Consider the following 14,186-nt stretch of genomic DNA (forward strand, 5'->3'; position numbering starts at 1 on the left):
CTAGAGGTGCTGCCTGGCCTGCTGCGTTCACCACCAACTTTGATGTGTGTTGCTTGGTATTCCCTTTGTTTATTTGGGACATGATACTGCTTAATTAGGACAGGAAATTATTGCCAAATAGTTTTGAACTAGGGGCAGTAGTGAGCTCTTGTGTGGTCATTTTTTGTTGTTGGTTTGTCTTGTCACCACTCTGTGCAGGTTCACTTGGAGGTAGTGTACTTGTGTCCCATTTGACACAGTGTGCTCGGCCAGCTCCCCCAGGCAGCAACAGGCACATGGCAGCCTGGATGTCCCGGGATCCTACAGTCGACTGCTTGTAATGGGCCAGGCGGTGAGCCTTACCCACAAAGAGCTCGAAAATATTGTCCACGATCCAGTACGTGATGCTTATGGCCTTGGAGGAGATGCCGGCGTCAGGGTGAACCTGCTCCATCACTTTGTAGATGTAGATGTAGATCTCCTTCCTTGTCCTCTTGCTCTTGCCAGACTTGCTCACCGGTTGAGGCAAAGCTTTCTTGGAACCCTTCTTGGGAACGGACTTCTGCTGCTCTGGCATCTCTTCAACCGATTTCAAACCCAGCCTCGAGACGTTACGTGCTTAAAGCGGGAAGTTTTTAAGTAGCATCAGTTGCATGTGTTTGTGTTCAAAAAGCAGTGCTTTTTGTCACTGATAGTTGGTTGGCTAATTGGTGGAGCCATTTAATTGAGCTAAAATGTACTGGTCCCAATGTGTCCCAATTAACCGAAACCTACCGTACACTCAATTGTTCACGTGGCTGAACAACACAGTGCTTTTGCAAGTATCTCTGACGCAGAAGAAATTGATCCATTCATGGGGAACTAATTAGAGGGAAGAGACTTGAGAGCTGACATTTAACTGTAATGAGCTTTAGATCTGGACTTGTGCTGTCTCATTGAAGCATTGTTTATGTACCTCGACGCCCTCGTTCTCGGCACTTACAGCTGCCTCCTGAACGTCAAGCTCCTTAATCTCCTAGATGGGGAATAAAACGTGGGATTTATTTCATTCAAATGCAGTCTGGTCACATATTTTAAATCCAGCACTGTAAAATGTCAGAACATGGTGTGATTTCAAATGATGAGACGAGCGTGATTTGTCTGATGGTATTCAAGCAATGAGTGCTTACCTACAGAACACAGGCTAAGGCACTAACACTGGCATTAAACCATAAGACATCAGAGATGAATTAGGCCATTCGGCCCATTGAGTCTGCTCTGCCATTCCATCATGGCTGATTTATTATCCCTCTCAGCCGCATTCTCCTGCCTCCTGCCTTCACTCCATAGCCTTTGATGCCCTGACTAATCAAGAAGCTAACAATCTCCACTTTAAATATACCCAGTTACTTGGCCTCCACAGCCATCAATAAATTCCACAGATTCACCACTCTCTGGCTAAAAGAATTCCCCATCATCTCTATTCTAAAAGAATGTGAAACATAGAAACACAGAAACCCTACAGCACAGTACAGGCCCTTGGGCCCACAATGCTGTGCCGAACATGTCCTTACTTTAGAAATTGCCTAGGGTTACCCATAGCCCTCTATTTTTCTAAGCTCCATGTACCTATTGTATCCACCTCCACCACAGTGGCCAGCAGCCCATTCCACGCACTCACCGCTCTCTGCATAATAAATGTTCTATTCTAAGGCTGTATCCTCAGGTCCTAGACTCACCCACTATAGAAAACATCTCCGCGCCCACTCTATATAGGTCTTTCAATATTTAATGTTTAAATGAGATTTCCCCTCATTGTTCTAAATTCCAGTGAGTCCAGGCCCAGAACCATCAAATGCTCCTTATATGTTAACCCTTTTATTCCAGGGATCTTTCTCATGAACCTCCTGTGGATCCTCTCTAATTCCAATAAGACCTTTCACTGATAAGGGGCCCACACATCTGCTCACAATGCTCCAAATGCACAATGACCAATGACTTATATATTCCTTGAGCCAGCGGGCTATGAACCTTTGCCACAGACAGCTGTCCAAATCATAAAGTGGAGGTTGATAGGTTCTTGATCAGTGAGGGCCTCGAGGGATATGAGGAGAAGGCAGGATAATGGGGTTGAGAGGGAAAATAAATCAGTGACGATCAAGTGACAGAGTAGACTGAATGAGCCTAATTCGGTTCCTATGTGTGTCTTATGGACTTATAGGCATTTTAACCACACAGGTACTCGCGCAGACGCTACACATATACACTGAAAGTGTGGGACATGTGGATGAACAACTCAAATAGAAAATGGACTACAGTGCGACACATGGCCTGGTTGTACACAGGTTGCGTCAATGACAACAAGGCCTTTGCTATAGATCGTACATTCATTTCTGGCCTTTTCAGTAACAGACTCATCGCTGCACTTGCTGTCAGCAAATGAATAAAAATGGAAGGCAGGCAGGTTGGAGGAGTGGGGAGGTGCGGTTAGAGGATCACAGGCAACTTAACGATGAGAGATGGTATGCTCTGAAGATGGAGCAGGAACCCATCTCTGCCAATCAGCAGTAAACAGGGTAATGCTGTGGTGATGGGATGAACAAAACGTTGGCTGCTTCGGGACTGACTCCGCAGTCAGGCAGCGGGACTCACCGCGGCCTCCTCCGCGACTGTGCCTTGCACAGCAGGGGGAGCGTCCTCGGCCGGCTCCGTGCCAGCCTCCGCAGCTTTGGGCTCCTCCACAAGAGTGGCTTCAGCATTGATCTTTTGAGAGCGGCGGGGCGGGGGGGGGGGGGGGTTGGGAAGAAAGGCGGCCGTGTTAGTCCTCGGAGGATATGTAATTACAAGAAAACTCAACACACCTTAAAATGGAAAATTAGGCCTCAATCTGTAATAAAAATTAGCTCTATTTGTCACACGTACATCGCAGGAAAGCAGCATCAAAGTTTAAACTAAATAGTGAGATACTGTTGATGGATCATTCAGATAGTGGAGGGGAAGGAAGTTCAAATTTTTTAACTTACATTATTTTTTGTATTTTTTAAAACGCTGAAGCTGCACCCTCTCTAACATGCTGGTAGAGAGAGTTATATTTGGGTTTTTAGCGCTGGAAATAGTTACATTCTGACACGTCTCATTAGTGGGGCAGAAGCATGGTCGCATTGTGTATTCCAGGGACCAGCTGTTTGCGCTAATACCGGCCGGTTTAGCGAGCAGAGCGGCGGACACCCCTGCTGAAATCTGGAGGAAAACACACAGAGGATGCAGAGGCGGATCACAAAGGCGAGGAAAGAGGACCGGGTCAAGACAACAGAGACTTATGGAGAAGAGGAGTTCGGTGGGTAATAAAATGGACAAGTTGACGGTGCTAGCCAGGCGTCAGAGAACATTTCGGGAGTGCAGTGTTATGTGTTTTACTGGAACGGGGCTGCACGAGGACATACCCGATTAAAACTTTTCCATGGATGGCTTCCAGACCGTTCGGGCTCACCGGAAGTGCACTGAGAGCGGTAAGCGTAAAGGAGTTGGGGCTTACTGTTCTGGTTAATAACGGATGATGCAATCTGGGTCATATTACAATCGAGGAATGTGTTTGTAGACCGGATATTGAACTTTTTACTGTTGGACCCCGGCCATATTCCACCGAGATACAACACTGGGCGTCACGGGAGGTTGTTCCTGCCTGTGGCCATCGAACTTTGCAGCTCCTTCCGTGGAGGGTCAGACACCCTGAGCCAATAGGCTGGTCCTGGACTTATTTCCATCTGGCATAGTTTGCATTTTGTTGTTTGATTGTTTGTGGTTTTTGTATTGCTGTATTTATGCTCTATTCTTGGTTGGTGTGGCTGTAATGAAACCCAATTTCCCTCGGGATCAATAAAGTATATATATCTATCTATCTAAATACATATACAGTATGTCACCATATACAACCCTGAGATTCATTTTCTTGTGGGTATACTCAGCAAATCCATAGAATAATAACTATAACTGAACCAATGAATGACCACGCCAACTAGGGTGATCACCCAGAGTCAGAAAGACAGACTGTGCAAATACAAAAAGAAAGTAGTAGTAATAATAATAATAAATAAACAAACAATAAATATCTACAGTCCTTGATTGGAACCCCCACCACCCAGGTCGTGGTCTCTTCTCGCTGCTGCCATTAGGAAGACGGTACAGGAGCCTCAGGACTCACACCACCAGGTTCAGGAACACTTAATACCCCTCAACCATCAGGCTCCTGAACCAGTGGAGATAACTTCACTTGTCCCATCAGTAAACTGTTCCCACAACCTGTGGACTCATTTTCAAGGACCTTTCACCTCCTGCTCTTGATATTTATTGCTTATTTATTTATTATTTACTTTCTTCTTTGGTATTTGCTCAGTTTGTTGTCTTTGGCACACTGGTTGTTTGTCCGTCCTGATGGGCGTGGTCTTTCATTGATTATTATGGTTTTTGGATTTACTGAGTATGCCTGCAAGAAAATGAATCTCAGAGTTGGATATGGTGACATATATGTACTTCAATAACAAATTTTGCAGCGTGTACCAGTAACTAATTCTTTTTTTGTGGAAATGTCTGAAAATCTTAGAATTCTTTTCAGTCAGTGTGGACTTTGAATTATTAAATTCCCATCAACCAGTCAGAGAGTCGCAGAAAAGTACAGCACAGAAACAGGCCCTTCAGCCCATCTAGTCCATGCTGAACCATTTAAACTGCTTAAACTAGTATCCTATTTTATCAAATCAGTGAGTGAAAATAAAGAGGCAATTGACCACTGCTAAACCTACATTAATCATTCCATCTCCTGTGATGCTAGCAGGGAACCAAGCAGCTTTAAACCGCATATTTAGTAAGGAAGACTGTGAAAAGCTGAATTATTTGCCCTAAGTACTCTTCCTCAGAGGCCTGGCATTCTCAATACTGAAACAGGTCATCTTGCTTTCCAAAAGAGACCAAGGACAATTATTAGATCACTGTTTTCTTTTTGAAATAATAAGCATTCCTATAGTGCCACAGTATTGGATTAGGGTCAAAATAGCTATTTAAGTTGTTACTTTTCTTGTAGTTTAACATTCTTAATGCCAGTTTATGTATTTGTACAATCATGCTTTCTTGTAGGTTTTTAAGTTTCTTGATAGAAACATAGAAAATAGGTGCAGGAGTAGGCCATTCGGCCCTTTGAGCCTGCACCGCCATTCAGTATGATCATGGCTGATCATCCAACTCAGAACCCTGTACCAGCCTTCCCGCCATACCCCCTGATCCCTTTAGCCACAAGGGCCATATCTAACTCCCTCTTAAATATAGCCAATGAACTGTCCTCAACTGTTTCCTGTGGCAGAGAATTCCACAGATTCACCACTCTCTGTGTGAAGAAGTTTTCCCTCATCTCGATCCTAAAAGGCTTCCCCTTTATCCTCAAACTGTGACCCCTCGTTCTGGACTTTCCCAACATCGGGAACGATCTTCCTACGTCTAGCCTGTCCAATCCCTTTAGAATTTTATACGTTTCAATAAGATCCCCCCTCAATCTTCTAAATTCCAGTGAGTATAAGCCTAGTCGATCCAGACTTACATCATATGAAAGTCCTGCCATCCCAGGAATCAATCTGGTGAACCTTCTTTGTACTCCCTCTATGGCAAGAATGTCTTTCCTCGGATTAGGGGACCAAAACTGCACACAATACTCCAGGTGTGGTCTCACCAAGGCCTTGTACAACTGCAGTAGTACCTCCCTGCTCCTGTACTCGAATCCTCTTGCTATGAATGCCAGTATCTGTAAGTATGTCTGTAAACGTATTCCCCTTCCCTGTTAAATTTCTGAATGGTCCATGAATACATAAACACAAATTTATTCCTTTTTGGACTATTTATCTATTTATTGTAACTTATAGTAATTTTTATGTCTTGTACTGTGCTTCTGCCCCAAATCAAATTTAATTTTGAATGGACAGCCAGAGACCTTCTCCGTGAGCTCCGTTTTTTTGCAGCTTTTACATTCCCTTCTTCGTGCTCTGACTCTCTATCTGCTTTGGCATTGCTTTCTTCTGTTGCCCTGATGCGGTGTTGGGGTCCAAAACGTAGGCACATCCTTTCCTCCCACAGATGCTGCTGATTGGTGCTGCAGGTTGTGTGGATAACTTCACTCACCTCATCACTGAACTGATGTGTGACCCTCCAGACTGAACTCCACCTGTCACTTCTCAGCCCAGCTCTGCATTTCCTCAATGTTCTGTTGTAACCCATGACAACCTTCCACATTATTCACAACTTCCATATCATCTACAAACTTATCCACCCTACCACTTCCTCATCAAGTCATTGATAAAAATCATAAACCCTACTAGACACAACCAACCCTAATCAGTCCCCTTCACCACCACCCTCCTCCATCTGGGAGAAATGGTCCTCACACACAACAATTTCTCTTTCAGCTCCTCCCACTTTCTCCAAACCCAAGGTGTAACCATGGTCACCTGCATGAGCCGCAGCTGTGCCTGTGTTTCCACTGGTTACGTGGAATAGTCCATGTCCTGAGCCCCAACAGATAAAACTCCCCAGTTCTTCCTGGGCTACAACGACGAATGCATTGGTGCTGCTTCATGCTCCCAAGCTGAGCTCAGCAATTTCATAGAATTCCACCTTGGCCTCGAATTTACTTGATCCGACCCCTTTCTCAATTCTTCTGCCTCCACCTTTGAAGACAGACTGTTTCCTGATATCTTTTATAAACAGCTATCTTGACTATACCTCTTCCCACCCTGTCACTTGTAAAAATGCCATTCCTTTTTGTCATTTTGTTCATCTCTGCCACACCTATTCCAGGCGCGAGGCCTTCCTTTCCAGGACATCAGAGAAGTCCTCCTTCTTTAAAGGATGGGGATAGCCTTCCTCCACCATTGATGCTGCCCTCACCCGCATCTCCTCCAATTCTGAGATATCAGATCTCACCCCATCTTCCCACTTCCATAACGGGGATAGAGTTCCTCTTGTTCTCACCTACCACTGCATGCGCCTCTGAAACTGACGTATCATTCTCCACAACTAACACCATTTTCAATGAGACCTTGCCACCAAATAATCTTTACCTCCCCAACGCTTTCTGCTTTCCAGAGGGATCATTCCTTCTGTGATTCCCTTGTCCATTTGTCCTTCCCCACTAAGCTCTCTCCCGGCACTTAACCCTGTAAGCGGATAAAGTGCCACACCTGCCCATACACCTCCTCCCTCACCTCCATTCAGGGCCCCAAACAGTCCTTCCAGGTGAGGCAACATTTCACCTGCAAGTCTGTCGTGGACACCTACCTTACTTGGTGCTCCCAATGTGGCTTCACCTATATCAGTGAGACCCGACGTAGACTGGGGAAGTGCTTCATCGAGCACTCCTGCATGGGTGAGACCTGACATGAACTGGGGGACCGTTTCATCGAACACTCCTTGTACATCGGTGAGACCCGACATAGAATGGGGGACTACTTCATCGAGAACTTTCGCTCTGTCAAAAAATAGCAGAATTTCCCAGTGGCCAACCATTTTAATTCCTATCCCTATTCTCATTCCAACGTGTTGGTTCATGGCCTCCTGACATAATGAGGCCATGGAGAGGTTGTAAGAACACCTCATATTTCTGCTGGGTAGCATCCAACCTGACAGCATGAACATCGATTTTTCTGACTTTTTCTGCTTTTTTTTGTGACCCCTCCACCTTCTGTCTTTTTCCATTTCCCACTCTGGCTCCCTACTTACACCTTCTCATCTCCTCACTTGCCCATCACCTGCCTCTGGTGACCCTCCTCTTTTCCTTTCTCCCATGGTCCACTCTCTTCTCCTATCAGATTCCTTCCTCTCCAGTCCTTTACCTTTTCTACCCATCACCTCCCAGTTCCTTACTTCATCCCACCTTCCCCTCACCTAGCTTCACCTATCACCTGCCAGCTAGTACTCCTTTCCCTTCCCCAACCTTCTTATCCTGGCACCTTCCCCCTTCCTTTCCAGTCCTGATGAAGGGTCTCGGCTTGAAATGTTTATTCCCCTTCACTCAATGTCAGTAAGACCAGAGAATTGATTGTGGACTTCAGGAAAGCTGAGATGAAGGAACACACGTCAGTCCTCAACAAGGAATCAGAAGGAGAATGGGTGAGCAATTTCCAATTCCCTAGCTGAGTAGTTATGGCACCCAATGGCGACTCCTTTGCTTGCATCTTCAAAAACAGTTCTATTTCCATCTTCAATATCTCTATTTTTCCCTTTCAGGGTTCTTTTGAAGATCCTGACCTGGAGTTTCACGCTGACCACGGTTCTTTGTGGGAATGGGACCCGCTCTTGCGGTTCCACAATCGGCCATTGTTAGGCATGCCAAAGGTTTGGCCTAAGATTTCAGCTCGGATTCTGAAGCCTGGGATCTCGAGGAACTGGAGATGGGTGGATCAAGGGTTGGTGTCGCCATAGGAGACCTGTGTGTTGTTGGGAGAGTCGGAACATCTGCTGTGTGCCTGGGGACCCGGGATCCTTGTGATCTTCAGGCACAGGGCTCGGAAAGAGCGACGTAACGGACTTTTGACATCGTAAACTAGCGAGTTGTTTGTTATGTTTCCCTGCTCGCTGGAAAATAGAGTCACCTCTTTCTCCCTTATTAGGAGAGAGAGAGAGAGAGTCTGCAGCATGTCGAATTATCGAGTGAAGAATGTAGTCTTTGGGGTAACTGCAAGTCTGTGTCTTTGCTCATGCTTGAGTGCTGGTAGTGGGTCTGCTTTATTTTTGTTGGTGGGGGGGAGGGGATTGTTGCTCGCTGCCGCTTACGCACGGGCGGGGAGCTGGGGGGACTTTGGGGTTCTAACATTTAACTGTTGCTCATTCTTGGGGCACTCCTCTGTTTTCATGGATGGTTGTGAAGAAAAAGCATTTCAGGATGTATGTATATTGTATACATTTCTCTGACATTAAATTGTACCTTTGATCCTCTGAATAGCTCTGAGGATCTATCCTGGACCCGACATACCAGTGCAGTTATGAAGGAGGAACAACAACAGCTGTATTTCATTCAGAGTCTGAGGAGATTTGGCATGTCACCAAAGACATTCACAAATCTCTACATATGTACCAGGGAGTGTGTTCTGACAGGCTGCGTCACTGCCTGGTATGGGGAGGCTACTGCACAGGATTCAAATAAGCTGAAGGAAGTTGTGAACACAGTCAGCTCCATCACTGGTACTGGCCCCCCACCCCCCCCAGCATCCAGGACATTGGACACGCCCTCTCCTCATTGCCACCATCAGGGAGGAGGCACAGGAGTCTGAAGACACACACTCAATGTTTCAGGGACAGCTTCTTCCCCTCCGCCATCAGCTTTCTGAGTGGACATTGAATCCGTGAACATAACCTCCCTACTTTTATAGATGTATTTCATGCAGTTTTATTATTACGTATTGCATCGTTCTGCTGCTGCAAAACAACAAATCTCATGACATATGCCAATGATATTAAACCTGATTCTGATGTGCTGAGTTCCTCCAGGTTTTGTGGGTGTGTGACTAAACATGTTTCTTTTTGTCCAAATCATCCTCATGCAATTATCTTTGCAAGTGTAATGCCAACTTATTTTCTCCTTCCCTATTCTAATGAAGATTCTTTAATCTGAAACCTGAATATCTGTAACCCTAACCCTCAACCTAGACCTCACCCTAATCCTAACCATAAAGCTGAGTCACAGGACCACAGATTTGAAACAACTCTCAATCATCAAACAGTAATGTTTAAGGTTAAAGAATCTCCATCAGAATTGTGAACGAGAGATTTATACATTATACTTTAGATTTTGCACAGTATTTGTGATCTTTAAGGCACAACATGACCGTGTACAACAATGGCCTTTGTGGGTAGGACTCCTCACGGTGGGATGACAGAATTAAAATGCAACAGGTGCAATCTGACTCACCACTGTATCGAACACACTTTGACTGGGCAGCTCCGTGGTTCCACCTGTGATACCAGCATCTAGCTTTAATAGGTGAAGACATCAAAAAGGCAACGAGTGAGTCAGGGAATACCACAGGGGAGGAAGAATATCTCTCTAGGCCTGAGATACGACTGGCGGCGTGATCTTATTAAACTAATCTATGCAATAGCTTGTCAAGATTAATCAGACTGTGTAAGGAGCACAGCTGGAAGGTACTTTCATCTATCGGAGACACTATTAATATTCATCTGCACAAACTCCAACGTTGCGCTCTCCACAGGAACTCTTATTCATGGACCATAGGCTTTCAAAAAGATTTTAAAAAAAAGACATTTTTAACTTTCAGACAGACAGTATGGTCTCCCCTGAGTCACGTCTATGGATGAAAAGCAGCCCCCGAGATTTAAATAAATGAGGGCAAGTTGATAGCAAAATCAGAATCTGATCGGGCCCTTCATCCAAGGAAGGATGTGCTGGTATGGGAGAGGGTCCAGAGTGGTTCATGAGATTGATCCCGGGAATGAAAGGGTTAACGTAGTAGGAGTGTTTGATAACTCTGAGCCTGTACTCACTGGAATTCAAGAGAAAGATGGGGGATCTCACTGAAGCCTATTGAATATTGAAAGTCCTAGACAGAGTGGATGTGGAGAGGATGTTTGCTACAGTGGGAGAGTCTAGGACCAGAGGGCACAGCCCCAGAACAGAAGGACACTCCTTTATAACAGAGATGAGGATGAAATTCTTTAGGCAGGGAGTGGTGAATCTGTGGAATTCGTTGCCACGGATAGCTGTGGAGGCCAAGTGATTGGGTATATTTAAAAAGGAGGTTGATGGGTTCTTGATTAATAAGGGCATCAAAAGTTTCGGGGAGAAGACAAGAGAATGGGTTTGAGAGGGTAAATAAATCAGCCATGATGGAATGGCAGAGCAGACTTGATAGGCCAAATGGCCTAATACTGCTCTCTTTTTTCAATTTTCAACCCTAACCCTCCCAGTACCGTTTGGTAGGTTAATAGAACATAGAACATAGAAACCTACAGCACGTTACAGGCCCTTCAGCCCACAATGTTATGCCGACCATGTAACCTACTCCAGAAATTGCCTGGAATTTCTCTACTGCATAGCCCTCTATGTACCTATCTAAGAGTCTCTTAAAAGACCCTGTTGTATCCGCTTCCACCACCACCGCCGGCAGTGCATTCCACGCACCCACCACCCTCTGTGTGAAAAACTTACCCCTGACATTCCGTCGGTATCTACTTCCAGGCATCTTAAAACTATGCCCCTCGTGTTAGCCATTCCAGCCCCGGGAAAAAGCCTCTGACTATCCACACGATCAATGCCTCTCATCATCTTATACACCTCTATCAGGTCGTCCTCTGTCGCTCCAAGGAGAAAAGGCCGAGCACACTCAACCTAGTCTCATAAGGTTAAGAAAAGTGTTGTTAATTGGTCATTGTAAATTGCCCAGTGATTAGGCTAGAGCTAAATCGGGGGATTGCTGGGTGGTGTGCCCAAAGGGTCAGAAGGGCCTGTAACATGCTGTATCTCAATAAGTAAATATATACTTGTTTTCAATATATAAATGAAATAATGAGTGCAGAGATCAAATGTACTGAGGGAGTGTCCATGGGTTCATTTTCCATTCAGAAATCTGATGGCAGAGGAGAAGAAGCTTGGAACTGAAGAATGTACACGGGGCTTAGAAAAATAGAGGCCTATGGGTAAAGCCTAGGTAGTTCTAAGGTAGGGACATGATCAGCACAACTTTGTGGGCCGAAGGGCCTGTATTATGCTGGAGGTTTTGTGTTTCTAAATATTTGGGTGGTAGTGTAGCGGTTAGTGAGTCGCTTTACAGCGCCTGCAACGGGGGTTCATTTCCCACTGCTGTCTGTAAGGAGTTCGTACGTTCTCCACGTGACCGTGTGGGTTTCCCCCGGGTGCTCCGGTTTCCTGCCATATTCCAAAGACGTACAGGTCAGTAGGTTACTTGGTCACATGGGTGTGACTGGCTGGCATGGGCTTGTTGGGCCAGAAGGGCCTGTTTCCATGGTGATTCTCTAAATAAATATTAAACAAGCAACCAGTTGGAAATAATGGGTCCTAGTTTAGTATTTAACCCGGATACATTACATTATTTACAGCAAACTACGTTTGTACTTGGTTCAAATATTGGCTATGGTCTGGTACAACACGCACACAAAATGCTGGAGAAACTCAGCAGGTCAGCCAGCATCTGTGGAGGGGAATAAACAGTTAACATGTCAGGGTGAGACCCTTCATCAACACTGGAAGGGTTGGGGGGCAGGGGAGAAGCCAGAATAAAAAGGTGGGAAGGGGAGGAGTACAAGCTAGAAGGTGATAGGTGAGACCATGTTAGGGGGAAGTTGGGTGGGGTGGGAGTGGGGGCTGAAATAAGAAGCTGCAGGGTGATAGGCTGGAAGAGCTAAAGGACTGAAGAAAAAGGAATCTGATAGGAGAGGACTATGGACCATGGAAGAAGGAGTTGGAGGAGGGGAATCAGAGGGAGGTGATGGGCAGGTGAGGAGAAGAGCAGGGGTAAGAGGGGAGCCAGAATAGGGAATGGAAAAAGAGAGAAGGAGGAGGAGAGAGAAATTACCAGAAGCTAGATTCAGTGCTCAATGTTTACCCTATTAGGTTGAAGGTGATAGGTGAGACTAGATGAGGTGGAAGGGGGGAATGAAATAAGCTGGGAGGTGATAGGTTGGAAGAGATAAAGGACTGAGGATAAAGGAATCTGATTGGATCATGGAACAAAGAGATGGAGGAGTACCAGTGAGAAGCAATGATCAGATGAGGAGAAGGAGTGAGAGAGGAGCCAGAATGGGGAATAGAAAAAGAGAAGTGAAGAGGGGAGATATTACCAGAAGATAGATTAAGCAATGTCCTACTGTCTGCCAGCTTGTACATCTTCCCCTCCCCCCACCTTCTTATTTTGGCTTCTTCCCCTTTCATTTCCAGTCCTGACGAAAGACCACAAGATCCCAAAATATAGGAGTAGAATTATGCCAGTTAGCCCATCGAGTTATCATTGTAGCTGATTCATTTTCCTGCTCAGCCCTAATCTTCTGCCTTCTCCCCGTATCTCTATCTCTCCATGCCCTGACTAATCAGGAATCTATCAACCTCTGCCTTAGGTACACCCAATGACTTGGCCTCCACTGCCACCTGTGGCAACACATTACACAGATTCACCACTCTCTGGCTAAAGAAATTCTTCCTCATTTCTATTCTAAATCGACATCCCCTATTCTGAGGCTGTGTCCTCTGGTCCTGCATTCTCCCACCATAAGAAACATCCTCTCCACATCCACTCTATTGAGTCCTTTCAATAGTTGATAGGTTTCAATGAGGTCAAAAAAGTTGTCAGCTTGAAACACACGGTTTATTCCCCACCATGGATGCTGCCTGACCCTCTGGCTTCCTCCAGCACTTTGGGTGTGTTGGTTAAGATTTCCAGCACCTGCAGAATCTCTTGTTTTCGACAACAGTCTTGCCTCTCGTATTGTTTTGTTAATTCACCTTTATTATTTACTTATTTATTTTATTTATTGAGATACAGTGCCCGAACAGGCCCTACTGGCCTTTCCAGCCACACAGCCCAGCATATCCGGCAATTTAATCCTAGTTTAATCAGGGGACAATTTACAATGACCAATTAACCTCCTAACTGGTACGTCTTTTGACTGTGGGAGGGAATGGGAGCACCCAGAGGAAACCCAATCGGTCGCAGGGAGAACGGACAAACTCCTCACAGACAGCGGTGGAATTGAACCTGGGTCGCTGGTACTGTAAAGCATTGTGCTAACCACTTCTCTACCCTGCCACCATGCTTTCCACGTGCTTTATGATTCACTTGTTCATTTGATTTGGTGATCTCATGCTTCTTTAGGAACCTCACATTAAAATAAAATGACACCATAAGACATAGGAGCAGAATTAGGCCATTCAGCCCATCAAGTCTGCTCCACCGTTTAGTGATAATTTTTCAAAACTCGTTAGATTCTGGACTAGTTCCTGAGGATTGGAGGGTGGCTAATGTAACCGCACTTTTTAAAAAAGGAGGGAGAGAGAAACCGGGGAATTATAGACCAGTTAGCCTAACGTCGGTGGTGGGGAAACTGCTGGAGTCAGTTATCAAAGATGTGATAACAGCACATTTGGAAAGCGGTGGAATCATCGGACAAAGTCAGCATGGATTTGTGAAAGGAAAATCATGTCTGACGAATCTCATTGAATG

General features: G+C 45.4%; 1 protein-coding gene across 1 annotated transcript in view; it reads right to left on the reverse strand.

The window, feature by feature from the left end:
• amph (amphiphysin) overlaps nt 1–14,186 on the reverse strand; it is a 279,279-nt gene that overhangs the window by 19,225 nt on the left and 245,868 nt on the right. The window contains exons 16-17 of the mRNA XM_072266836.1: nt 9,901–9,967; nt 305–597 (exon numbers count right to left, since the gene is read on the reverse strand). Coding sequence (XP_072122937.1) covers nt 305–597; nt 9,901–9,967 — 360 coding nt within the window. The remainder of the gene's footprint in view (nt 1–304; nt 598–9,900; nt 9,968–14,186) is intronic.

This window comes from Mobula birostris, chromosome 1, assembly GCF_030028105.1.
Source record: "Mobula birostris isolate sMobBir1 chromosome 1, sMobBir1.hap1, whole genome shotgun sequence".
In the NCBI taxonomy this organism is placed as follows: domain Eukaryota; kingdom Metazoa; phylum Chordata; class Chondrichthyes; order Myliobatiformes; family Myliobatidae; genus Mobula; species Mobula birostris.